Source organism: Corvus kubaryi, unplaced genomic scaffold (assembly GCF_017639235.1).
Source record: "Corvus kubaryi isolate FWS band 111438036 unplaced genomic scaffold, C.kubaryi_AGA036_p1.0 split1-37296, whole genome shotgun sequence".
NCBI classification, from domain to species: domain Eukaryota; kingdom Metazoa; phylum Chordata; class Aves; order Passeriformes; family Corvidae; genus Corvus; species Corvus kubaryi.
In genome coordinates this window covers 11,291,353-11,319,103 of record NW_024582075.1, presented here as the reverse complement: position 1 = coordinate 11,319,103, position 27,751 = coordinate 11,291,353, and the positions used below count along the sequence as shown (strand labels likewise).

General features: G+C 41.8%; 1 protein-coding gene and 1 long non-coding RNA gene across 4 annotated transcripts in view; one reads left to right on the top strand and one right to left on the bottom strand.

The window, feature by feature from the left end:
* Window positions 1-17,882, top strand: part of ADAMTSL1 (ADAMTS like 1) — a 415,229-nt gene extending 397,347 nt beyond the window's left edge. For all 3 annotated transcript variants that reach the window (XM_042013122.1, XM_042013121.1, XM_042013123.1), the window contains 6 exons: window positions 7,195-7,395; window positions 8,403-8,583; window positions 11,608-11,815; window positions 14,692-14,801; window positions 15,692-15,912; window positions 17,196-17,882. In XM_042013122.1, the coding sequence (XP_041869056.1) occupies window positions 7,195-7,395; window positions 8,403-8,583; window positions 11,608-11,815; window positions 14,692-14,801; window positions 15,692-15,912; window positions 17,196-17,302 (1,028 nt within the window). In that variant the 3' untranslated portion in view covers window positions 17,303-17,882. The remainder of the gene's footprint in view (window positions 1-7,194; window positions 7,396-8,402; window positions 8,584-11,607; window positions 11,816-14,691; window positions 14,802-15,691; window positions 15,913-17,195) is intronic.
* LOC121657416 lies at window positions 2,154-4,979 on the bottom strand. Its single transcript, XR_006013618.1, has 3 exons — window positions 3,779-4,979; window positions 2,948-3,011; window positions 2,154-2,284 (listed from the first exon to the last, which is right to left on the bottom strand). It is a non-coding gene; the product is annotated as an uncharacterized LOC121657416 (long non-coding RNA).
* Window positions 17,883-27,751: the final 9,869 nt, after the last annotated feature.

The window sequence follows — 27,751 nt, the reverse complement described above, 5'->3', positions numbered from 1 at the left end:
ATGTATACTTGCAGTGCTATGTAAGTGATATCTAATAACAACAACATGTGTGGCATTGGGTAACCAGTTTAGGTGTTTTGAGAACTGTTAAAAACCATGTCATATGTTTAATATAGTGAGTTTCAACTGCACCTTTGCAGCCATAAATAGTTGTTTAAAATGTCGTCTTTTTTTCTTAAGTGCTACTGTTATCAACTTAATTGGCTTATTTCAAGAATTCCTAAATACATAGTTTTCCTTGTCTAGCATAAATTCATGTTATTTAAAAAATTATAAGTAAAGGTTGTATTTATACAAACATTAATTCTTTCTTCTGGTTTTTATCAGATTCCATTGCTTTTTATTAATTTTATTTCATTCAGTGTGTGAAATCAATGAGAAACAATTTGTATAATAGCAAATAGTTAAGTGTCTGTTTATATTTGGTGTTGGTAGTGTATTGAAAGGTCTTTCCTCATAAGACAAACTACAAAGAGATATCTCTTAATTTTACCTCTTCAGCAAAACAGGTGCTACATACATGTGACTTTCAGACATGATCTTACTTGCCTTCATTTGGTTTGATTGCATTTTAAAGGTTGAATACATCCTGTCAATTTTTCATCTTTATGTTTGGTACAGGATGGAATTGAATTTTAACTCCATTCCATTTAACGTATATTTCTCATCTGAGTCAGCCAAGGAGAAAATCAGGTGTGACAGGAAATTGGGGAAGTGTTTCTCACTACCAGTAATCTCACCTACATAGTGTGAACACAATAGCACAGTATGAGCCACAACATAGTAGTTCAGCACCAAACTTGTATCTATTCAGATTGATCTGTGGCTTCTCCACATTTTGTTCCAAGCATTTTTTTCTTTACTTCATCGTTAATCCGCCTTCTATTTTGAAAGCCTACTTTATCTCCTTGAATGTAGAGGTTAGAGTGGAAATACTGTTGTGTTTCAAGTCCTGTAGGAGCATTACATTGTAGTGGTTTTGGTTCAAAATATTCATTACTTACTTATTTTCCTTCTGTGAGATGAGAATTAGGAGAAAGCAAAGCAGGCACAAACCTTAAACAGTTGCAGTACAATGAAAGAGTTTTATTACTAATAGAATTAAAAGTAAAGAGAAATAACAAGAAATTAAAGCAAATCCCACCCCCCTTCCCTTTCCAGCACTTCTCTCCTTTTACCCAGCTCACACAAGGATAACAGAACATGGGATGTTAGTCAGTGTTCCAGTTCTTGAAAAGCCTCTCTCTTATGCTTAAGGAAAAAAGGGTTTTCCTTCAGTTGCACGTGGTTCCCAAACTGCTACTAACAGCAGACCCGCCCGGAAACAATCAATCTGCTGTGTGTAGAACATCTCTTCCATGAAAAATCTCACAGTTCCTTCACACTACAAAACATGGGCCATCACATGGGGTTATTCATCTTTTTAAGGATAAGTTATTTTGGCCTGCACACAAAGGCTTTTCTTCGCCACAAGTCTCTAACAGCCTCTCACTACTTCTATATAGCCTGGCATAGGCACTCTTCACAATCTTCATGGGCCACACGTGAATTCTCCATCCCCCCATGTTCTTCAAATGGATTAAAGAGACAAACTGTTTGTGGTATTACAGTTTCTTACCACGGCATGCAAGAAGGTTTTTTTTTAAGCTACGCGCCAGAATCGCGGCACCGCCCTCTTTTCTCCTGTCGCCATTTTCAGCTCCGTCCCACGGGACTCACTTCTCTTTCTCTCTGACTCTGAAGCCGCCATGCTGAAGTGTCCTTGTTCAGGCTTTACAGTGGAGAAATCCTCACTCCCTTTGTGCTGCTGGCTGCGTGGTGTCCTCTTCAGTTTAGCACGAAGTGTGCTGGCTGCAGACAGGAGGCTCTGCCGGCTCCCGTTGACTCCGCCGGCTCCGCATGGAGAGGAGAAGGACCCGCTTGTCCCCAAAAGCCGCGCTGGATGGGTTTAGCTGTGAGCAGTCCATGGCTGGTTTTAGCTGCCTGCGGCTCTGGGACAGTCCCCCCCAGCGACCCAGGGTCCGTGCCGCAGTGTTGGGAAAGGGGGAAAGGGGCAGTGGCCCCGGCCCGGCGGAGCCAGGAGGCTCGGAACCCCCTCACCTTCCAGCAGGCGAACTCCGACAAAAAGGTCAAGTCCTGCCTTTCCGTGCGGTTTAAATATGTAAATTGTGAGAAGCGTCATTAGTCTAAACGACTGTCCATCAACTCAGGTTCAACCCACTACATGCATTTACTGCTTTAACACCATGTATTGTGGTCCACGACTCTCTTCTGTTAGAGTTCACTAAAATAACACAGGAACACAAAATTATTTTCTTTAGCTTGCTTTATTTCAGTCTTAATATAATTAATAATTCTGCTGCCAAAACCCTTTCCACCTTTGCCAGGCATTTCAGATAGTAGTCAGCAATCATCTTTCCCATTTTTATGTTTGGATAGGTACATGTCTGTAGCTTGCTGAGGCAGGAGCTTAGGCCTTCTGATTTGTAAGTCTAGTTGAAGTTTTCTGTGAAATTTCTGCCCTACATTTACATTGTACTTTGTGATGTTGTGATGCATGCAGTCCCTACCCAGTTGGTGTGCTTAATGTTTGTAAAATTCAGCACCTTTTTTCTTTTTTTTTTTTTTGTCTGATTCAAAGTATTTTGAAATAATGCAGCACAAACATTTGCCTATTTTGCAAAGAGTGATCACTGGTGAATAGCAAAGGTGTAAAATTGAACTACAAGCCTATAGTTGAACATTAATACCAGTGGATTCCAACTGTATATACCACAGCGTGCTTTTACAGCCAGCCATGTTACCAAGACCTACCTCCACCTACTTAGGAAATAGTTTCCAAATATGAAAGTGTTGTCCTGAGGCTAAGAAGGCAAGATTTTGATGTCCAGCTGCACTGCTGGCATATGGTTTGGCCTCAGGTAAGACAGCATACACTATCACATACCTTGGTTAGCTGCTGGGAGAGTGGGACGGGTGAGTTTACTTCCCATGGCATGGCGGTTTGAGGGCTGTAGTTGGAAAGTGAAATAGTTTGTTGCAGTCAGACTGTAGGAATGTTTTGTTTAAAGAAATTTCAAAGAAACTACCTGATCTTGACCTGAAGTCTTCACTCAGATTCCATCTTTAATAAATATTAGAAACATTGCCTGGGACTAATCATCGTGTCAACAGTAAATTAGAGAGTTATTTGTTAGATAAATATGAAAACAATCTATATTATAAGAATACATATCTATTTTAAAGGCGGTACTGTAATTTTTTTTAAATTGACATTATCAAATATATTTAGTACTTGCAAAATTCACTTGACATTTTTACCATTGTTTTCCATACAGTATCAAGCTGCTAAGAAGAAAAGGAATCCTAAAATCAACAGCCTTTACATTTGTTTTTTTCAGGTCTGAAAGTGAAGAAGTGGTGCATGCTTTGTATTTTTTTCTCCTAGTGTTAGCACGTTAGCCTAGAGTCTTTCTGCAGCTACAGTCATTCGGAAACTGTTGCAAAGGTGTAATGGGCAGTTGGTTTTGGCCTGCAGTGTGAATTTATTCTTTCCTCTCAAGAAATCGTTAGCATTTCTGTGGAACATCAGTCTTTCCTTTCCAAATACCCCCTTGGTATCCTTGAAATACTAACATTTTCCCAACTGGAAGATGTCTTTTTTATTAGAGTTTTGTTTCTATCTCCAGCTTTTGCACATCAGTGCTCATCCGGGCTTTGAATGAATTCAGAGTCCCACTAATCTTTGGAAGGGAAGTTGAAGGCAGTATTTTCTTACCTGAAAATTCTGCAATAGCTGTGCTGTCTGGAAACAAAGGCAGTTTCTCCTTCTCAGGCATTATGGGGACAAGTATTGAGCTTCAAAAGGATAAAAGAGTCAATGTCCACAGGGGTTGGGGAAATAGAGAGTAAGTGTTAGTAATCTGCAATAAATGGTATGAAAGTTATTCCTGGAAGATGAGAAGGAGATATTAATGGAACATACGGTTTTATTGTACTCTGGTTCTCACTTACTATGCCTAAAATATTATCCCAGAGCCTGTGCATCCATACATGTGGGAAATGTATAAAAATGTCACTTGTGAAATGTGATTGATAGATATTAGTAAAGTTTTACTGTTAAGTAATAATTACTCACTGGTAGTGCATGTCTAGGGAATAGCTTCTGGGTGTTTTCCCCCATATTACTGATTACTGCCTCTTCCTTTAGCTAATATTTTATATGCACATTTTGGAAGAAGAAATGTTACATAAGACTACTAAAATAGCACTAAGAAGATGATATTGTTTTTCCTGACAATATTTTTTTAAAATAAAAGCAGCATGAACTAGGACCATCTGCATGCTGAATTCAGGTTCAGTTCCTCTGTGTGTAGCATCAAGCTGACCTTTCTGCTTTCTGCATTTACCCTCTGCAGACTGCTTGCAAATGCAAACAATAAAACTGGGCTCACAGTGCATCTTTTTCAGTTGTCATGGCTATATGCTGACCTTTGGAAATCACTACACTTATCTTAAAAGACAAGTAAACTATGAAAAATTAGAATAATCTAGGCAAAAGCCATAGAGCTATTTATTGTTAAGTTTGCCTATTTCCTGTAAATTCCTTTGTTTTCCATTATTTTTAACTTAGGCTGTCTTAAAACTATAAGGCTAAAACCTTTCATGTCTCTCATTTCCTTGAGAATAAGTATCTTGGAAACTGAATGAGTTATTTTTCAGCACAAGAGTGGGGAAAAAAATGAAACAGGATTAAATAGAGAGCTTACAAAATTAGGGACAGAGACTGAGCAAAGAATGCTGTGTCTTTGTTGTCAAGAAGTGAGTGCTGCGTAGAGATAACTCCCAAGGATAAAACTGCATTAGAACTTGCCAAAGAAATTAAAACAAATAGCACACTCTTCACCCTTATAAATAAAAGTTTAAAAAGGGCGAAAGAGGTAAAAGAGGTGAAACCACTGGGGACAGTTTGCACTCTGTGATTCTGCCTTTCCCCCCCCCCTTTTTCCATATTTTTAAACATTTTATTTGCATTTACTAGTTCTTTTCCAGTGCATCTTTGTCATTGTGACAGCAGAGTCTACTGTGTGTGTCAGTCTTTTGCCAGGGAGCCCTTGCTCTCTGAAATACCAGTTTCACAGAGTGAGTCCCAAAGAGCAGCAGTATCCAGCCAACACCTTTCCCCGCTGTGGGTACAGGCAGGGTGTGACAGCAACAGGGGACTAGCAAAGACTCGTGTAGCCACTGCACCAGTGAGAGCCCCAGTATTTATCCTCCTGAGTGGCAGATGGTTTCTCCCCAGTGCCTGGCTCTACCCCTCTGCTTGAAAGTGGCTGGGGCATACCACAGGCCACCACTGGCATTTTCCATCTTGTGTGAGATCTTCTGCTTTACAAGCAAGAGAATTTAATTTTGCTGGGCAAGACAGTATCTTCTGTCATAGGAATAGCGTAGTTGGAGGTATGATTAATGGCAAAAGGCACACAAGTAAAGACTACAGTAGCCAAGTCCCCTAGTGTTAGTTTAGAGGTATAACCAAATTCAAAAGGGTAGCAAGGGTTCCTAAACAAAGTGACGAGTTCCTTATGTCTCAAGGATTTGGTCATGATGGTTGGAAATCAAACTCTTCAACCTTCCTGAGTAGATTAATGACAATGGTATTTTCTTGGAGCTGTACCTGCCCAGTATATGTTAGTTAGGGTTCTCCTCAGGTGGACAAACAAGAATGGAAGGAAGAGCAGTAACAAAAATGTTACATTGCAGCATCTGTTAATTGTGTACAGACGACTTCATACTCACATCTTTATTTGTATCTGTGGATAATAAATAGAAATCAAATTACATGGAGATGGTGATGAAGAAATATCAGCTGATGCATTATTCCCTCATCTTAGAAGAGTCTTCCATTTTTAGTATTTTAAATTTGTACTCTTCCCTTTTTTATCCCATTCCTTTTGAACAGTGCCTGTGTGAAAGTTGATGTATATATGTTATGTTTGTTTATATAGGACAGTTCTGTCAGAAGGGATTTTGTCTACAATATAGTCATTCATGCACATACATACTAATATAAACAAAACAATATAAAGCTTCAGCATAACAAACTAACCATCAGAATAGATTGCGTTCACAGAAACTTAGAGACCTTTCATGTGTCAGTGACATGCATAGCAGTTCAGGACAAGCCTAAGCCACAAGCAGTCCTAGTGATATATGCCACCCTTCACATGTGGCATTTCTGGCTCCCCACCCCCGCATTCAGTGTGGATGGATTACACTGTGGAAATTACCTAGTTCTTAATTTTTTTCCCGGGAAATAGGCAAGGAAGCTTAGCTGTCTTTCACAAGTTACACCAGTCTTAGAAATTTCCTGCAATTCATCATGAAACTGGCAAAGTGTTTAGGTGATATGAGAACCACAGTAAAAAGTGTCTCGTAGATACACTTCCTTCAGGTCACCGTGCAAAGAACTCACTGAGAACTTAAATCTCATCATCTGTGCTGGTGGTCCATAGACTTCACACAATGCTTTAGAACATCAGGATTTTTTCAGCTGCTGGTTTTGGTTGGTTATTGCTTAGAGAATTGCCCTTTGCTGTGACGAAAAGCAAACAAACAAACAACAACAAAACAAACAAAAAAAAACCAAAAAAAATCCCAACAGCAACAAAACGAACCAAACCTCTAAAGGCTCAATTTTCTCTCTTTGGTTTTTCAACAGGTTTTTTTGTGTAACACAAATTTCTGACTTTTAATGTAAAACAAACAATAAGTAACATTATTTAAAAAAAAAAAAAAAAGAGAGGAAGGTGGTCCTGTGGCTTACATATGAAATTTGGAGACCGAGTTGTGTTTGTGTTGCTTGTTCACACATGATCTTTGAGTTTATGCCAGGTTTATAACCTCCCTATCCCACTTTCTTCAACACCAAAATGAGCATGATCAGACATAGTGGGAAACTGATACAAGTAATTCCAAACTGATCAGAGATTTTCCATATTGCAGATTATCTGTCTTTTAGATTTTATACTTTTTTCCTGGATGATGACAAGGTATTACTTGCTACAGAATTATCATTATGAGCAAATGAGGAGAAAATGGGATGGAATTGACTATTTCCCCTAATTTTGACCACATCAAAGCATGTACCAAGTTCAGTACTCAGCAGGTTTTTCTCACGTACCTGTTTTTTAGGTTGTGCTGTCGATGGGCATCCAACCCCAAACATCACCTGGCTTTACTGTGGTGAGCCTCTCAGTCTGCAACATCAACTCCTGGCGGCAGGACGGATTCTTCAAATACTCAATGTCAGTGATTTCACTGATGGTGAATTCAGCTGCCTTGCTCAGAATGAGGCTGGTTCGCTCACACAAATAATGTCCCTGGCTATACAAGGTAACTCTTCAGTTTTAGTCCTTTCACCCTGGAAAGCTCTTGCCATGGACTTCCCTGCACTGCCTTTCTCATCCTGAATTTTTCCCCTCTGAAGCCATCACCATGCATATCAGGAAAAAGATGTCTTAATGATTTATTGCCATGAATATAGATTTGCAGGACTACTGAGTACCTTACAGTGTCTTAGGTTTTACTTTACTAAATGACACCAGATATTTCTGCCCTGCTGAGCATAAAACACACCTTAGTGATTCAAGCTGTACTTACGCTGAGCCTGGACAATTTTCTTGTCCAGAAATTCAAGACAGAGGTGGCAGAGTTTAAGACCCCTTAAAACAGAAGCCCCTCTGTTAATACACAAAGGTCAGTGTCTCACAGTCTGGTCTTCCTTGAAAACCCTTCACTTGTAAAAGTTCTGGAACTATTACTGTTAGAGATCTCCCAGAAATAAGACAAAGGCAATAAAGCCACAGAACACTGTGGTGCAGCTGGGCTGGAACAGAATATGCAGCTTTCATTGCCCCATCTGTCAGTGATGGAGAGGCGAAGAATTTAACTTTTCCTTCAATTTTGCTATAAAATTTTGAGCATGTTGCAACTCCCACATTTATCTTCAGGACAGATGGTCTGTGCGAACTGTCTGGTAAGAGACACAGTGTTTCAAGATCATAGAGTCATAGATACTGCTGGGAACTACAGCTAACCACATCTTCATTAAATTACACACCTCTAAAAGTATAGTCCTGCTCACTGGCATCTGGCTTCACTTAACTGCCATACCATGTTACTCACTTTCCATGCCTGATGCTTCTAAGCATCAAAAAACTGGGTTTGTTACACCAAAGGCAGTCAGGGGTTTGAATCGTGTGCCTTGCAGGGGTAGGTAGCTCCTCTTCACTGAATCCCTGTATTTTGTCCTGGAGAACATCTTCAACTCTCTCCTTTCTAACTGAACTCCTGCTGTCAGGTTTTCAGTGTTAACATGTTTCTCCCACACTTTCTGGCAGAATACCAGTGGTCTGTGGACAAACTGACAGCTTGTTCGGCTTCCTGCGGCCACAGAGGGGTGCAGCTGCCCCAGCTGAGGTGCTTACTGGATGGGGCTGAAGTCAACGCATCCTACTGCAGAGAGACACCCAAGCCATCTCTGCAGCCCATCGCATGCAACAGAAGAGACTGCCCTTCACGGTTCGTCCGTCTCATGTAAAAATTGCTTACATGCATTTAAGATGTGCTGGAAGAGTTCTTTGTACAGGACATCATACTGCTGCAGCCTCTCCAGTGCCTGTTTGGAGAAGTCATGGCTAAAAGGGAATTTACGAGTGCTTAACCCAGACAGCCGGGATAATATTTGTGGAAAGCTTTGACAGTACAAGGTAGAAAGAGAGTTCACAGCTTTCCTTGTCTTGGGTGATTCCAGCCACACTCTATGTTGGATATAAGTATTGTGCCTGTTCTGAGCACTGCACACATGGAAATTTTGTCACCAAAGAACTGTAGGATCATTTTTTTGTGTTAAACACGGCTTCATAGCAGTTTGCCCCAACAATATAATAGACAAGAAGCTAAGATTAGCAGCTATTTTGTGATTTTATTCTGATTTCCTTTGTTGCCTGAACATCAGTATGAGCAGGACTGTTGCCATATCTGCACCTTAGCAGGGTGGAAATATCTTTTGTAAAATGGGCACATCCCATCAGATCTGGCAGGCATGAAGGGGGTTCAGAGTAAGTTCTGCCTCTTTTTGGAGTTTGCTAGCTTGTGGTTGCCTTGGAATTGTAACTCTCTGCCCTTGTAATCCCCTGGTTTTCACTTACTGCTAAACACAAAAGAGCCAGGACAGCTTGAAAGTCTTCTGGCTACACTTAGGTCCTCTGCCACACCTCAAGTACTGTGTTCAATTTTGGGCCCCTCACTACAAGAAAGAAGAAGGACAGAAAAGCTAGTGAAGGGTCTGGAGCACAAGTCCCATGAGAAGTGGCCTGAGGGAGGTGAGATTGTTTACCTTGGAGAAAAGGGAGCTCAGGAGACCTTATCACTCTCTACAGCTGCCTTGAAAGGAGGCTGTAATAAGGGGGGGTCAGCCTCTTCTTCCAAGTGACAAGTGACAAGACAAAAGGAATCAGCCTCAAGCTGCACCAGGAGAGGTTTATATTGGCTATTAGGGAAAAATTCATCATGCAAAGGGTTGTCAAGCATTGGAACAATCAGCCCAGGGAAGTGATTGAGTCATCATCCTTGGACATATTTAAAAGATGCGTAGATGTGGTGCTTAGGGGCATGGTTTAATGGTGGACTTGGCATTGCTGGGTTAATGATTGGACTTGATAATACTAAAGGTCATTTCCAACCTAAACAATTATCTGGCTTCACCCCATACAAAGTCTGTTTTTCTTTGATACCCTTGGGTGCAAAGAAGTGTACATCCCGAGAGCTTATCCAGAGAGTCAGTGTAGTGTTGTGCTCCCTCCATATTAAAAATGTCCTGCTTCTGCAATTCAGTATCTCCTTAGCTGAGATGCATAAACATGTTTTTCCATACTTTTCATGGTGTTACTCCCTCCTCTCCCTTATTTCCAATGTAGGTATGGTATGTTTCAATATACAAGCACTTAAAAGTAGTGAGCATCTCAAGAGAAATTTAGTACAACTTCCCTCATTCAACAGTGATTTGGGAGTTGTATTACAAAAAGGCAATCTAAGCTGAGGCAAGGAGAAGTGCTAAGCAACCTGATGAGAAGTGGCCAGATTCACCACTGTTGCTGTGTCTTGGGCATATTGCAAGTTTCTGTTTAATTACCTTTTAAAATATATTCCTACCCTTCTCTGCAGGCAAATGTTTTCTGAGTTGCCAGCGGAGTCATAAGAAAAAAACAAAAGAGATTTGATGAAATATGAAACATGCTCATTAGCAGCAGTTTTCCTTGGTGTTGACAGTAAATTCCATGGGAATGGTTTATGTCTTTTTATACCTTCCCTGAATTGTAACACAACCCCAAATCCTCCCTCAACTCCTGAGAAACTGCTGAGATGTAAGCTTGGAAATAAAAGCTGACTGACATACAGACCAGAGCTTTATGAGCAGTGCGGAAATTGTGGGTTCAACCTCACCAAACTGCATGAAAAAGTACCAGTGTTGTTTTCCAGGTTGGGAATATGTTTGTTTATACTTGATTCTGTGACCACTGGAGTTAATCACCTGCAGAAGACAGGGAAATAGAAACGGATGTTTCCCCATGGGACTGGAAAATGCCTATTGCCTATTTTGTAAAGTAGTCATAAACACTGCTGTGAGGGATGTGATAGCCAGTATTTTACTCCCAAAACCACACAAATCCTGCTGGGTATCCAGAAACTTAATGAAGCAAACTGCTGACTTGACCATAAAACTGTTCAGAAAACTAGCAATCCCTTGCATTCTTCCTATTCCTACCTAACACTTTCCCAAACCTCACTCTATGAGTGTTTCACCTAATGATCCTTACAGTGACAAAATGTATGTAGACTATTACTTTCTGTTATTACAGCCTTTTAGCTAGTTAGACTGGATTTTTTTAAATGCCAGTACACAGGGGTTCAGAGCCTCAGCCTCAGCTGGTGAATGCATGGTCTGGGCTCAAGAGGAAAGAAGAACAGTGTCCTTCCTTCCCTGGGCTAACAATTCCTAAGTTATGTTCAGGCTTTTCTGGATTATCCCAGCTGTCAGGGATACAACAAAGGAGGCCAGCATCAGCAGGACTCAGCAGGCTTTTGAGTATTCTTTCGCAGCAAGTTTGAAGTGGCCTGTGATCTGCTCAGCAATTACACAGAGATAGTTTTCCCTACTAAGGGGTGCTACTGGGCTAGTCCTAGCGTGGTGACTGTAGCCTGTGACCAAGGCCTCCGTGGCACCATGGTGTGAGAGCAGACTTGCCCAATGCCCATGCCAGGACTACAAGTATTTACTAAGCCTCTAAAAACCGCTTTAAGGGCTAGAAAAGTATTTCTGGGCCCAAAGAGCCTTGAGAAAGATAAATTAATGAAAAATGTGCTCTTTTCTCAGCTTTTATCCTCTGAGCAGTTTTCAGTGATGACTGTGGGAGGCTGAGACACTCAGCCTTCCAGGACTGCACGCTAAATGAGCCAAGCCACTGTCTTTGACCTGTTGATGCCAGGGATCCCACAGACAGTGGCACGCGTCTGCTCCCTGACCTATTCTCCTTTCTCTCACAGATGGATGGTGACATCCTGGTCTCCTTGCACGCAGAGCTGTGGTGGAGGCATACAGATGCGGCGAGTGACATGCCAGCGCCTCACAGCAAAAGGCAGCTCTGTCCCAATGTCAAACGAGGCTTGTGCCCAGGTGTCCAAGCGTCCTGTGGACACACAGAACTGTAACAGGCAGCCCTGTGTTGAGTGGGCAGCCTCCTCCTGGGGCCAGGTAAGGAACAAGGCAGCATTCCAAGGACAGCCCGTTAGTGTGAGCTGAGTGACAGAAAATGAGGAGAGTGATTTTTCAACCCAGTATCTTTAGGTTATAGTCTGCAGGCTTTTGAGGAGGCCACTAATTTGCTCAGCTCTTTCTTTCTGAATATGATGCACTGCCTGCTTGGATATCTGTAGCTTCCCACAATCCCTAAAAGTGCTGCTTATGAACAGCACTTTTACTGCAGACCCCTGTGTCCTCCAGTGGAAAGGTCTGCAGTTCTTTGTTACAGTGATAAGTGACACATCTGGGAAGTAGCCTTCTTCAAGTCTTAGTTCCCCTTGCTAGCCAGTGAGAGTGCTTCAGTCTTGGCTGGCTGGAGTCAGGATTGATGATGGTGATAGGTTCAAGGCAGGGGGATTGTACAATAATTCAGTTTTACAAAGTTGCTGATGAGAATACCAAAAAGTGTGAGCTTTCTTGATTTGCTTCATGGTGAAAGGCAGAATGGAGGGCTAAAAGCATTTTCAGACTACTTCATGCTGCTTTGCAGGTCTTCAAATTCTCTCTTAGCAGATTGCGTTGCATCAGGTTTTTTTATAATGTTGGTAGTAAAAAGTGCCTTCAGCTACTAGATCTGTTATTGTTCACTACTTGAAAATGTCTTCATTTAAATCTGGAAAGGTGACTGAGTTATTGTATTACAAGTAAAGCTTCGAATTATCACTTTATATCAAAGAAAAAAAATTTTATTCCCTATAGAATTCCAGGAAACTACTGGATCATCTTCGCAAAATCCATTATGGTCTGTATTGTTCGCCGTGACATCATGGTCAGCTGAGACAATCAGATAGTTCAGAATTAATTTCTTAGACCTAATCTCTGTGCATTATCATATAATATTTCTTCTACCTAGCTTACAAAAAAAACCAACATCAAGTTCCACCTGGTTGCATACTGCTCAGTCTCCAAGCCAGAAGACTGTTACACAGTTAGTAACGTTTCACTGGCTCAGTGGATCAATGACCTGCTTGGTAGTATCACGGGGTATCAGGTCTGCATTGCACAGGTGTAGTGATCAACTTTCCCAGTTCACAAAGAAAGAAAGAAAATAAACAGCACTACCCCCATCTCTAGAATTAGTTCCTTTCCTTCATTTAATGTGCCTGGCATTTTGAGCTCGGTTGTGTAATCCCATGGTGTTTTTAAACTAGTGACTCGGGCTTGCTGGTGATGAGGACTGCTAGCCCCTGCAGATATCGCAGAAATGCTCCACATACTCCAGTGAATGACATTTCCAACAAGACAGTTGACTGGAAGCAGCTGAAAGCCTGGCAGTCGCTGCTTCTCTCTCCCAGTTGTCAGGGAGGGAAGAAACAGAAGGAGGAAGGGAGTATTATTTGAGGAGTGTGTGGTAGTGTGAAACAGGGCTCCTACTGATGAGGGAGTGTGTAGGTTATGGGCGGGATGGAGACGGATGGTGACGAGAGATCTCTATAGGCAGGTCTTGGGACACATGGGGTTTATTGGAAAAGGCGGGTATAGGGGCACTGCTCAGAGCTGCCAGACTCAGCTCTGAGCAGGCCCAAGAGAGCAAGGGAGTAAACGGGTGAGAGAGAGAGAGAGAGTGTAAGAGCGAGAGTGGAAGTAAGAGCAGGAGTGGAAGTAGTAGTAAGGAAAGTCTGAAGTCCTGGTTACAATACAATAAATCATCTTCTGTACTGAATATTCTAATTGTCACTAACCAATCTAATACAAGATACAAATCCTATAGCATTTACATACAGCCTATAAGAGTTCTTATATTACCATAGAGTGTTACATCTTAACTTCTAAAAACTACTCTTTGGACCCCTTCTGCTGAGCTAGTAGGGTCTGCTCTGACCCTTGGACCTGCCTGCAAGCAGAGGGTATTGTTCCATCAAGAGGGGATTACCTTCAGTCGGCCATACCATTGTTTTCTAGTTGTTCAGTAACTAAGACTTGGTATTTCAAAAGTGGCTTTCATTTCGATGTTGCCTGTAGTTTTCATATTCCCAAAATCTTTTGTCAGGCAATCATATTTATAAGGCTTTCCTATTTCATCTTCCCCAACAGGAGTGGAAGTGGCAGAGGGATCGGTCAGCAGCCATCCCCTGGCAAAAATTCCTGCTTCACACTAATGACCCCTTATTCAACCCTCAGTTTGTTCTTGAATATAATTTCCAGATACTTAGAAAAACAGTTTCCTAATAGCTGATACAATTTTAAAAGAGCACAAATACATGCTTCATACCTATAGCAAGTTACTTTTTAATCAAAGGAGAGGATTGGGAGAGTTAAACTGAAATGTGATTGTTAAGCTTGAATATGTTAGAATAGCCTCAATTTTGGAGCAAGCTTGCATATCTGTTGTGCTTGTCATGCTTTCTGATTTTGTTTATTGTCCTTCAATGCTTTTAAAGTATTTTAAATTATATTAAATTGAGTGAAATATGTTCTTGGTTCAATGCATTCTTAGTTATTTGGCCATAAGTTGTGATAGTACAAGCTGCAAAATGCACAGTAAAAGTGATGTATTGAGATTTCCTGTATGGATCACAGGCTCTTGGCTAATGGCATGAGAGCATTTAATTTCCCCTAACAGATGTATTTAAGACTAAATTATTGAAGAGAAGAGGTAATGAATCTACAGAGCAGATACAGAAATGTAGTTTAAATGCTGCTGAAAGAAGAGTGAGGTAGAGAAGATGACTGCACAGTCAGCCTTCAAAGCCTGCAGAGGTGCAGAAAGTGGTTGAAATCTCAACAGTCTCTGAATGGCAGTATGTGCTTTGTTTCACTAGCAGTTTTATAAGAATGGAACATGCCCTGTCTTTTACCTCCCCTAAGTGAATCTTCTGTGTTCACAGTGCAATGGGCCTTGCATTGGATCACGACTGGCTGTACAGCACCGACACATATTTTGCCAGACCAAAGATGGGATTTCTGTGTCATCTGATCAATGCAGTTCCTTACCAAGGTAGGACAGAAATGTCTTATGTCTAAACCCACAACCCTTTCCAGAGATATTGAATGGATTAGTGACTTAACTGAAACTTAGGAGTTTCCCTTATGTAACAAAGAGGTCATACTGCAATCTGTACAGTTATGTGTAACAAATCTTACCAGGCTTAACCCCAGACTTCCCTATTTGTTCCTAGGAGCTTCAGGCCAGTTGGCCAACAACTGGAAAATCTTCTATGTATGCCAAATCCTGACTGCAAGGTTGTGTTATATCTTCTTAAGGTGCCAGTCTTCTCACTTATTTAAACACAAACTCTAAAACAAAAAAAAAGGATCTCCACAGGTTTTGTTTTCCTGCAGATAAACTCCACTGTCAACATTGTAAAGACATTTACTTTACATGAGACAGGGTATGTAAATCATGACCGATCATGACTGAAAATTAATGTAATTGGCTTTTTGGCGCCTACTCATGCTTTTTCACTATCTGTGTGACAAATATGAACCAAGTGTGCCTCTACATCTTCTGTGAGAGTGTCTTGAAAGGAAAAGGAGGGTTTCAGAGAATTGGTTCTGTTCTCACTGGCTGTAAAGCCATTAAAAAGTTACGAAGTCCTGCTGGACCACATTGGTCTCCAGTCATTTCACCTTTCAGCAGATCTCTGGTTTGGCCCTTCATGCAGAGGGCATTTCAGCCAAATCCTCAAATGGTTCAAATGATCATTTAGCCTGGTGTTGGTACACCAGTGTACACCCCCTGAGGGTCTGGTCCTTGAGAGCAGTTCAAAACTGCTGGCCTCACTTGGCAGCCTTTGAAGATCTGACCCATACAGTGCTCTGAGTGAATTACCTTTGGGATATGTAATGTTTGCTGTCCTTTCCTCCTTCTCTCCCTCCTGCCCACAGGCCACTGGGCACCCAGAACTGCTGGACTGATGTCTGTGGTGTGCACTGGCGGGTCAGCCTATGGACCGTCTGCACGGCTACGTGTGGAAACTACGGCTTCCAGTCCCGGCGCGTGGACTGCGTGCACATCCGCACCAACAAGCCCGTGATGGAGCACCACTGCTCCTGGAGACCACGACCAGCAAACTGGCAGCGCTGCAACATCACACCCTGTGAAAATGGTACTTTGCTGGGAGGGGGGGAGGCAGAGAGGTGCAGGAGTAGGAAAGAAGTCAGAGTTGTCGCTCAGAAATGCAGCACCGGACCTTGCAGCTGGGCATCCTGAGAAAACCTCCAGCCCAGACATCTGCAAAATCCAGTGTCTAAAGCTCAGCATCCCAGAGAGGAATGCTGCTCGTTGTGGGGGTTTTTGGCAAAGGTGTTAGTGCTCGGATTGTGTCCCCTTTCTAACAGCATGAGAAATAATTCATGCAGTCTTCTGGAACAAGTCCAGAGTAGACCACCAAGTTGATCAGAGGGATGGAGCACCTGTCATGTGAGGAAAGGCCAAGGGAAATGGGATTGTACAGCCCAGCTTTGGGGTCACCTACTTGTGGCCTTCTAGTACCCGAAGGGAACTTACAAGAGAGATGGAGCAAGACTATTTACAAGTCCATGTAGTGACAGAACAAGGGGGAATGGGTTCAGATTGAAACAGAGTAGTTTTAGATTAGATATTAGGAGGAAATTCTTGACTGTGAGGGTGGTGAGACACTGGCACAGGTTTCCTAGAGAAGCTGTGGATGCCCCATCCCTGGAGGTTTCCAATACCAGGTTGGATAGGACTCTGAGCAGCCTGGTCCAGTGAAAGGCATCCCTGTCCACAGCAGGGGGGTTGGAACTAGATGATCTGCAAGGTCCCCTTCCAACCCAAACCATTCTATGATTCTATTATTAACTTTCAGCTAATGGTACAGACAGAGAGAAAAACACAAATCAAAACCAGACTTATGATGGTAGTCCAAATCCAGTTGGTAGGTGGATGATCGGAAATCCCGCAGGAAAGACTGCTTGCTTTCAGATTACAAGCAACAAATTGGGCCTTCCAGGGGACTAGAAAAGTTACTAATTAAAAAAAAAACCAAATTGAATTAACAAAAGAGAACAGATGATGTGCCTGTTTGGAAATTATGCTCTCATCCTCTATCTTGCAAGCCAGTTGCTTTGCATTCATTGCAGATGCAGCAGCAGAGCCCACATGTGCTTGCCTGTATTCACGCCAGCTCTGATGCTCCCTCTCAGCAGAGACAAAGTGGACTACATAGGTCCAAATTCATGAGTTTGGGGGGCCCTAATGGAAGCTGAAGTGATGAGGGAGATTACAGGTATCAAGCAGGACCTGTGCTGTAAGACCTCCCAACACAAAGGTCCTCCTCTTGGCCACCCAAGGGTATATGTTCTCAGGTAAGAAATCCTTTGTTCATAGCTTCATTACCATTTCTTATTCTTGTTTCCCCTTTGGCAGTGGAGTGCAGAGACACCACAAGGTACTGTGAGAAAGTGAAGCAGCTCAAACTCTGCCAGCTCACCCAATTTAAGTCACGTTGCTGTGGGACTTGTGGAAAATCTTGAAGACAGACAAAATGAAAATGGAGGAACAAGGGGATCACAGCCTTTTCTTCACTGAGGCAAAGGCTTTTGCAGAAAATACAGATGGAATGGAATGATCTTTTTCATTTTATTTATTTATTTCCCTTTTCTTTATAAAAAAAGAACACCTTTTACCAAATAATTGTTGTAAAGGGACTTGACAAGTTTTCCCTTCTATCAATCTGGGAGACAGAATGCAGAAAAACATGGTCACGAGGGTAGACCACAAAGAGTCAGAGAGACCCATGACACCAGAAATGGGTATGAGAGGAGTGAGGCTTCCCCATAATCTGTGTACATGCCTGGGGGATACACCAAGAAATGGGTGAGGAAGAGGACCAGAGTAAAAACCTAGCATCATATTACAGAATCACAGAATCGTCAAGGTCAAAAGAGATCTTCAGGGTTATTTAGTCCCACCATTAACAGCACTAAAGGATATCCACCCCTAAAGGTGGATATCCACCCCTAAAGGATATCTCTGGGTGCCACATCCAGACTCTTCTTGAACACCGTCTTCCAGAGATGGTGACTCCACCACCTCCCTGGGCAACCTAATCCAATGCCTAGCCACTTTTTCAGTGAAGTTTTTTTTTTCTAGTATCTAATCCGAGCCTCCTCTGGCACAGCTTGAGGCCATTTTTCTCATCCTTTTGTTTGAAACATGGCAGAAGAGACTCACCCTCACCTCACTACAATCTCCTTTCAGGCAGTTGTAGAGAGCAATGATGTCACCCGAGTCTCCTCTCAGCTAAACAACCCCAGCTGCCCCACCTGTTCCTTGTAGGATGTGTCTTCTAGACCTTTCACCGCTTTTGTAGCCCTTCTCTGGACATGCTCCAGCACCTCAATGTCTTTCCTGTAGTGAGGGGCCCAAAATTGAGCACAGGATTTGAGGTGTGGCCTCACCAGAGCCAACTACAGGTGGAGAATCACCCTCTTCCTGCTGACCACACTATTGCTGAGACAGGCCAGGATGCCATTGGCCACCTGGGCACAGCTGGCTCATGTTCAGCCAGGTATTGATCAGCACCCTCAGGTCTCTTTCTGCTGAGCAGCTCTCATCTCTCTTAGACTACCTTGAGAACACAAGCACAGGATTTTGCTTTACAAACTTATTTGTTATGTCCCATACTGGAAGCCTTTTTGGTTTCTAAACCCCTCTCTCCTTCCCACACCAGGCAAGGAACATCCTTGTGATCTTTGAGGATCTGGCACCTGGCAGAGTTGAACAATGGTCTGTAGCATAAGTGGATCTAAAATACACCTGCAAATGTTTCCAGTTTGAGCTTGTGAGGGAGGATTGAGGATTGAAGGGTTGCCCTCAGCACAGAGGTGAGGTGGTGACATTAGTTATTATCCAGCAAAAGCAGAACAAGTGTGATCTGCTTGACACACTTTAGTACGAACCTGCAAACACTGTTCCATAGAGACCATAGGCAGAAAAGATAGAAATTGTATGTGGTACATGGGAGACACTTTGCATACTGCATCCTACTAACATTTATTTAGAAAAAAGAGGTATTACTTCCCAAAGTTCTGGTACTTTCAGACCTGGGGTTTTGGAAAAGAACTTGAGGAAGTGGGTTTTTCTATTTTGCTAACACGAAATTCCTCTTTCCTGGCAGCCAAGCCTTTTGGACAAGTAGTAGAAAAGAGCTTTATTCTGATTTTTCATGATTGTTACTACTCAGTAGGAAAAGAATGGCTTTAGCATCAGTCCCATAGGACTAATGCAAGTAATTTGTAACAAACTTGTTCCTCTCCACAACAAAATAGGTGTTCTAGAGCAGCAGATCTTTAAGTCCATGTATAACCCCCCGAAGGTACAGTCTAAAAAACAAGACTCAAACATCACACCCACAGCATGATTTTTCATGCAGGCTGTGAGTCTTGCCTCCTGGCCAGCTGCAGTAGATACTCAGCCAGTGAAGTGCTGCATGATTTTGGTTCCTGGGCATTCTCTGCTCTGCTCAGAAAAAAATTAAAATTAGAGGAAATCTGCAAAGAAGAGAGTTTGAGAATTGTGGAGCTTCAAAGGAGAACTACCTGATCTCAGGTTTTGGTTCAAGACCTTTTCTAAATGAAGGGCTTGGTTGTGCCTCTCCTGTAACCCCTGTTGGGGCTAGTGCCTCGTGGTATATTAATGAAATGCTGTTCAAGTTCTGTTATGCTACAGCTTTCATGACATGTGGATTTTTCGGTAAAAATGGGGGTCCACTACTGAGGTTCATGACATTAAACTGATTCAAATTGGCTTCAAAACACATCTGGCAGTGAACACTCTTGGTAGAAATGGGTCTTCAAGAAATAAGCATCAGTGTAACTTTTTATTTAAAAAAAAGAATAATGACTTTCTGTGTATGTAAATGTATATCTTTTCTGTATATTTATTAGGATTTCTTGTATAAAAAGTGCAATATTAATAATTGTACATTATTTTGTCCAGATAAAACTATTTTGGTTTTTTTTTAATCTCCCCATAATTTTGTTCCTCTAAAATCAACAGTAATAGCATAATTCTTTTAATTTTAATAGCACTTGCATTTAATTGGGGATCTGCTTCACTGTGCACAGAGTGCTTTATAGACTATGACATGAGGGAGTGAGAACATTTTTAACTTGTGAAATGATAGTTATGCATGGAATGAAGGACAGTTCCTTAATAACATAATAACAATGATGACAATGACGATGGGATGAATATTTTTGATACATTAGTTAACAAAATGCAGCATGGGGAAGTATTTTCTTTTGTGTGAAAGCAAAATATGTTCAAGCTATCACATGTTTCATTGTGTCTGTGTAACTGTGCACAGGATGTACACAAAGGATCTGATCTGGAGGGGCCACTGTGTTGTCTCTGCACAGTGTGGATTTAATTTCACATGTCTGTCTTCTGAATTGTGACTTGGCAGCATCTCAGTAAGATAAGGGTTACTGGTTATTTTATGAAAGGGTGCTTTCCTTCTCTAAAGAGAAAACAAAACAGCAAACTTGTATATATATAACTTTTCGTACAAGTAATGCAGGTTGCCTATTTACCTACTACTGTCTGACGTGTTTTTTTTAATCTTTAAAACAAAAGTCAAAGTAGCAAAGCTGTTGGAGTTCTCTGTCCTTATTCTGTATTATGATAGCAGCACACACCTGTTACACAAAGTACACATGATGTACCTGCCTCGGGGGAAGAGGATGTCTTAATTCCTTTCTAAGAGTCTCCAGCCACTAAGATTCTGCACCCTGTCTTGGAGATATGTTTTAATTCTTCATTTGCCTTGCTTTATTCTTTTTTTCTAATGTCTTGCCCCTATTGCTCTTGCAGAAGTATAAAGCCATCACTGCTGGTCCAAGGACCATGGAAATCAATAAAAGTATACTTCTTTTTTTTCTAAGAAGCAATGCTTCAAGACATAACTTTCCTCAGCAATCTGTGGCTTGAAGAAACATCTGTTAATTCAGTCTTTCCTTACAGGTTGCTGCTGCCTTCAGTAATGGAGCTGCCAGCTACCTGAAGCAGCAGGTGTTTATGCAGAAGGAATTGTGGTAATGGTCTGAATTTTGAGAGTAAAGAAGAAAAAAATTAATAAAGCAAAAGCATTTTTTCTTAACAAAGAAAAAAATCAAGTTTTGAAAACTAAGCTGGTTGTTGTTGCTGCCCTTTTCAAACAAACAATATGTCCCTGCTAAAAGGGAACAGGAGTTTTTCTCTGATTTATTGACAGTTTCCCTTGCATGATATTCCTGCAGATGTTTTTTAGACACCTCACACAGACAAGCAAGTCAAAGACCAGACCTAAGACTTCCAAGCAACAGTACAGAAGGCAATGGGAATTTCATCATTCATTTTCAGTAAAACAAGTGTAGAAGCTGTTGTGTATGTAAAATGAACAACAGGTTTGCTTAGGTTCTCAAGAGAATAATTATTCTCTCTTAGGCCTATGGCTTGAGTTACTACTCAAGTCAAAAAGCCTTCTAAACCTTCAAAGCAAGCTTCCAGTTTGGTTCTCCTGACTAATTTTCCTCACAAAGGAAAAACTGTTCTGGAAGAAGCATAAGAATACAGTGCTGAAATGTTCCCCACAGAAGATCTACTCCCAGCCCCTCTTAGGTGACAAGGTAAGCACAAGTGAACTACTCCAGGCATCCGTGTCCAGATGCATGATCTCAAAAAAACAGAAGCCGTAGCCAGAGTTTTCCAAAGTAACCTTTAGCTAGAAATCTTTTTCCTGCTCTCTAGCTGCAGTCATATGGACTGAAATTGGAGCTTTTTTTAGTTTTTAAGTTAGGATTCTTCTTGCAAACTACCTTATCAAACAAAAGGCCTTACTATCTGTTTGGTGCTCAAACATTGATCATAAATAAATTTGGTTATTCTAGATCAGCATCACCTGATACCTCTATTTGTAGAAGGTGAACCCAAAAGCTTACTCTTTTCCAACTTTTCAGGACCATAAAATTCCTCGAAAGTTTTTAATGGCAGCTTTCAGTGAGTGTCTGATTATTTCAGCTAGTAGTTGAGTAAATAATCTTCATTCATTCAGTTACCAAACTTTTAACAGAGATGCTTTCAAAGTCAAGTCTTTTTAATGTCAGATTTTCTCCAACCCAGCAGTGTATGCAGATGCTAATGCTACCTATGGCTGTACATATTAGCTACAGACCACAGCTTGGGGATCATCGATTTAACCCTTCCCTTCATCCTCTTCTTTAAAGGTATATATATGTATTTATCAATAGTGTTATGTATTAACTGTCCGGTTTTGTGGAAAGTAAACCAAAAAACCTGTTAAATACTTGAGCCAGCACAAAATTGAAGGAGGGGAAAATGAGATCTCCTTCCTCTACTGATCTTACACATTTCTCACACCAAAAGCATATCAGTTGATCATTATTTCACCTACATTAGTTTTTATCATCTCCAGCCAACATGTCCTCTCCAGTCAGTCAGAATCAAATCTAAACTCTGGCCATATATATAGTCATTTTAATATTTTTTAATATAAATTTTTCACTAAGTCATTTCAGTAATTGCAGCCCAAATTATCCTGATTTATAAAGGGAAAAGACCAGCATATCCTTTTCCAATTGAAATACGTATTTCTATTCTCACCTGCTTTTTCACTGAAGTACAATACTTTTTCCCATTCTCAATTTCATGTGTGAAGATATGAGCCCAACAAGACGTTTTATTCTCCATCTGTCCCTTAGAAAAGTAAATACAGTGCTCGGTCTCATCTTTGCTTCCATTGTCACTGATTGAGACTAGAAAGTGCATGAAAGCACAGACTCCAGCCCTTCATTTTTGCCAGAATGGTTACAAAGCCTTGAACATCCTCTACTGACCCATTCAAATGCACATTGTGGTGTTTGAGGCAGCAAAGATGAAAGTATGCAAGTGCCTTCACGTACCATGGCAGGATCTATCTAGTAGAGGTTTTTTTGGTTTAAAAAAACCCCAACAAACTGACAAAACAGCACAAAGTACCTCATGAAATGTATATAAAACAGATTCAATGGCGTTTCCTCAATGATTTGAATTTGCACACCAGTTCATGTACATATAGGGAAGGCTTCTTGCAGGGAGATACAAGGTTATCACAGAAAACTAAATTGCTTCTGAACAGTAAAAAAACAATTTAAAAAAATAAGATCAAATAACATAAATCTGTAAGTACTGTTGCTAGAGGGCAAAGCACATACCCTGTCACTGACATGGAAAGTAGCTGACAGCATAAAAGTAGTAAATGAGAGTGTGAAAGTTCAAGTATATGCTGCCAATATCACCATCTGTAACCCCAATCTGATGTGATTCATTCCCACGAAGATCTTGCCCGTGCTTTTTGTTTTGTTTTCAATGGAGGGATTTCACTGGACATGCTTGGCCCTTCATGCATGCCAGCTTTACGCTGGTGCCCACCTTGGGCACTGTGACTTGTGAGTGCTCATTCTTGCACATGCTTCAAGCGCACAGGAACAGGGGACTGCATGGGAGTGCCTTCAGTGCCCCTCTCTGAGCCTGTACCAGTGTGTAGCCTGTGCAAGTTACACTGCCTCGGGCTGCTCTGAATCGCACATGCCGATTATACATAAAGTGTGGCAGCTGGGAAGGACTGATCCAGCACAGCACCACACTGAATTCTCCTTGACACCTCACTGTCCCAGTGATAAAAGCCCAGAGCAACTCCTCCCCACCTCTCTTGCCTATATAACTCTACAGATCTCTGCAGGTCTTTGACCTTGAGCTGGTTTAATCACTAAATTTAAATACTAAGCTTTTAATGATTTCTTTCCAAGAAGAGGCTCCAGCCTACCATGTTTCTTCCACATTCCATTCAAAACAACTCCTCTCTCAGCAAGAGCAGCAGCTCTTGAGCAAGATGAACCCCATGTTTCTAAAGGCCAGATTGCTCTGCACAGGTTGTGGGTGAAGCCACTACAGCATCATCCTTAAGCTCACACAACAAAAGGCATCCCTGGTACCACAAAATGCTCATCCCTCACCAGAGGCATCATTCTTGTCTCACAGAATGCCTCCACACTTAGCCAGACACAAAAATACCCGGGGTATCAGCCAGCAGACCAGGCTAATTTTGGCTAAATCCCTGAGACTTTAGGAGGGCTGCAGCACAGCAGACAGGACTGCATCAGCTGAGGCCTCTGCTGAACAGAGCCTGAGCAGGAGGCTCCTCTCTGCAAGCAGAGCAAGTTTGGGCTGCACTTCTCTATCCTTCCTGCTAACACACTGTTTACCTCTCAGGAGAGGAAAAAAAGGGAAAAACAATGTTTTCTAAGCCTTTAAAGCCTCTGCAAAGAAAGTTTTTATATTTGTGGAGCTGTAAATAAAAGAATGCTGGTTTATGCGGCCAAAAGGGAAAGGGACACCAGAGGATTGCACTCTGGTTGCATATAAATACTCTTTTTCGGCAGGATGTGAACAATTCCATAGTAAGCATGTAGTTATCCATACATGCTTAGGATGACATGGGCATGAGAAACCATTCACTGCTACTACTACTACTACTACTACTACTACTACTACTACTACTGGTACTGGTACACTCTTTAGTATTATAAAGTAGTCTTCTGCTTCAAGATCTTGCATGGCTTGTATACGAACTCCCTAGGGGCAGTGGGAAAGCACAATAATGAACCAGAAGGATCACACCAGGCAGGCCATGAACAGCTTGCTCTCCAAGTGAGGAGCCAGGATGGGTTTCTCTTCTCTTAGGGAAGTGCTTAATGGTTGGACTGAGGAATAGTTTATTTTGGGCTATATGCAGACTTACACCCCCCTCTGCCCCCCCTTTTTTACATGCTGGTTGGGTTGGGTTTTTTAAGCATAAATTATTGGTTTGAATAAATGGCCAATAATGTTGGTGAATGCTTGTTAAAACACTTCACCTTCCAAAACACTCATGGAGTCAGTTTTCAAGTAATAGCATACAACCTAGTGATTTTATTACCAAAAAAAGAAAAATTTCACTGTTAACCCACAACATACAAACAACAGAAAATCAAATCCAGCTGTGCAGGGAGGATCTCACTGGCTTTTTTTTTTTTTTTTTTTAAAGTAGAGAGCAAAGCAGAGCTTTGCCTGCTTGCCCAGCAAAGTAGTATGCTTGAGCCTGTGTGACGGTGTTTGGCAGTGCCACATGAGCCCTCTCACCAGTCTGGGGACAGTTCACACCAGCAAGCACAGATCTAGTGAGCTTGTGGAAACAGGGAACACAGAGATGAACACAGCACTGCCTTTATTAGAGCTACTCTATTCCTTCTCTTGTGAATGCAGCCAAAAACCTCTGTGGGACAGACTGCAGATAAAGTGAAAGTCTGATTGCCACAAAACAGTATTTCCCCAAAACACAAGCAGAGGGGCACAGGTCATCAAACCACTGCTTCCAAAGTGGGAAGAAGTCAGAGAGACACTACTACAGAAGGGAAAAGAGTGGTTTATAGAGGGGTGAGACAAAAGTAAACTCTGTTCAGAAAATTCATTATGGAAGTTTCCTATCCCAGTGAACTCAGTTCTCTGCCCTAACGCCTCTTTCCAACTGAAATAACACAGATCCCTCAGGGAGATCCTATCTGTGCCTCAGGAAAGACCTTTTTCTGTCTTCCAAATAAGAAGTTTGCTTTTTCACACATTAAATTCAGCGGCTTTCTGTCTCCTGAATACCGTGTCCAGGATCTATATTGCTTCCCTCCATGATATGAACACACTCAGTTTTGCTGAAGCATACCACTTATCTTTCAACACTTCCTTCATAGTCCTCAAACACTTAAGGTGCTGACAATTTCCTCTCCTTAGTAATCTATAGTGTTGGGTGAAGCCCTTTTTAGAATTTGTGATGGTAGAGTTCTCCCTAATTTGCTGCTGGTTCATATTTCTAGGCCATAAGCATATAATTTACCGATTTTTTGACCTCTCCCCTATTGCCAACTGCAAACCTTCTCCAGATGAAATGCCTCCTGCAGATGTAAGGCAGTGGGGTTGGCAGTCCTTGCAGATACAGGTGGTTGAAAGGCTGATATAATACAAGTCAAAACTGAACTGATTTGTTATCTCCCCCATTACAGGTAACTTTCTTCTGGGGTTGTTTCATTTTGTTTCCCACTGAGAAGAGACGAATTAAGCAATTTTGCTCATCCTTTTTCCCAGTGAGGAACTGCAGTACTGCCTTACTCCTGCTAATAAAACATTCATAACCTTCTATTAAGCTGCTACCCTTCTAAAATTTAGTTTGCATATGTCTCCTTAATTCAGCTTTTGTGCTTAAGACTTGCTAAATAGATTGTGCTTTGCCTGGAGATCGGTAGTGCTGGTGAGTACACCTCTTGCGTGTTTTCAGGGATACAGGTAGACGCTATCCCTCCAAACAGCCTCTGCAGTGTACATGCATTAGACTGTTCTGTGCACAGGTGACATTTGTCATTGGCAATGGTCACAGTGGTCAGTACCAGTGTAGTTACAGGCTTTGACAGTGACTTCTTCATCCATTATTGCTTAGCAAAATCCTCCTTGTTCTTTTTTGCATGCTTCACAGTACAACTACCCTGGATGCCTTTCTCAACTTTGCAAAGGATAAAGTCTCTTTGTTTCATCCTTTCATTTTGGTTTTTGAAACACTTTTTGATAGTAGCCTTTGTACTTCAGCCAACTTTTAGGTATTGATGCCATTATCCATTCTTAAGAAGTTGGATGTTGATTACAGCTATTTCCTTCTTTCCACCCATTTGTTCACTGAGTGAGAGGTGTTGTCTTGTGCTGCATCATGAATGCAAGGTCACAGAATCACAGAATGGGTCAGGTTGGAAGGAACCACAGGGGGTCATCTGGTCCAACCTCCCTGCTCAAGCAGGCTCATCCCAGAGCACATGGCACAGGATTGTGTCCAGGCAGTTCTTGAAGTTCTCCCAGTGAGGGAGGCTCTACAACCTCTCTGTTCCAGTGCTTGGTCAGCTGCACAGTAAAGAATTTCCTCCTCATGTTCAGGTGGAACTTCCTGTGCATCAGTTTGTGCCCGTGACCTTTTGTGCTATTGCTCGGCACCACCAAGCAGAGCCTGGATCCATCCACTGACACCCTCCCTTCAGACAATCACAGACACTCATGAGGTCCCCTCTCAGCCATCTCTGCTCAAAGCTGAACAGGCCCAGCTCCCACAGCCTTTTCTCCTAAGAGAGATGCTCCAGCCCCTTCATCATCTTTGTCACTCTCCACTGGGCCTGCTCCAGCAGGTCTGTGTCTCTCTGGTCCTGAGGAGCCCAGAACTGGACACAGCACTGCAGATGTGCCTCACCAGGGCTGAGTACAGGGGCAGCATCACCTCCCTTGTCCTGCTGGCAATGTTCTTCCCAATGCACCCCAGGACACCACTGGCCTTCTTGGCAAGCAGGGTCAAGATTTCAGTCAGACAGCATTAATGTTATTACCAAAAAGAGGGACAATGGGAAAACATGCAGCTGTAGGAGGAGAAAATGTCAAACTACAGCAGCCCAGGCTTTCATCAGCCTTAATTCCTGTGGAACCACACCTTCAGTCACAAAAGGGAACTCACTTTGGTGCTATCATATATTGGTTTTAATAAGTTTTTAACACATAGAGACAGAAAAGAAAAAAAAAAAAACAAGCCTGTGTCTCATGCTCTGAGAGTGTTGGATTTAAACCAGTCATGTCTGCTTGATGCTGGTGTGAGCGGGTCCACTGCATAGAAAATCAAGATTCCTGTTGGCAATGTTCAAAACCCAGCAATTACTAGTGCTACCTGGCATATTACATTGCTATTGAGCTTGATAAGACTAACTTCTACCCAGCAAAACAGATCCACACAAACCTGTGATGAAGATAAATTTACGCACTAGACTCTCCTTGCTCTACATTCCCTGCCAGTCTCATATCAAAGAGTTGAAAGAACACTCTTTTTTTAA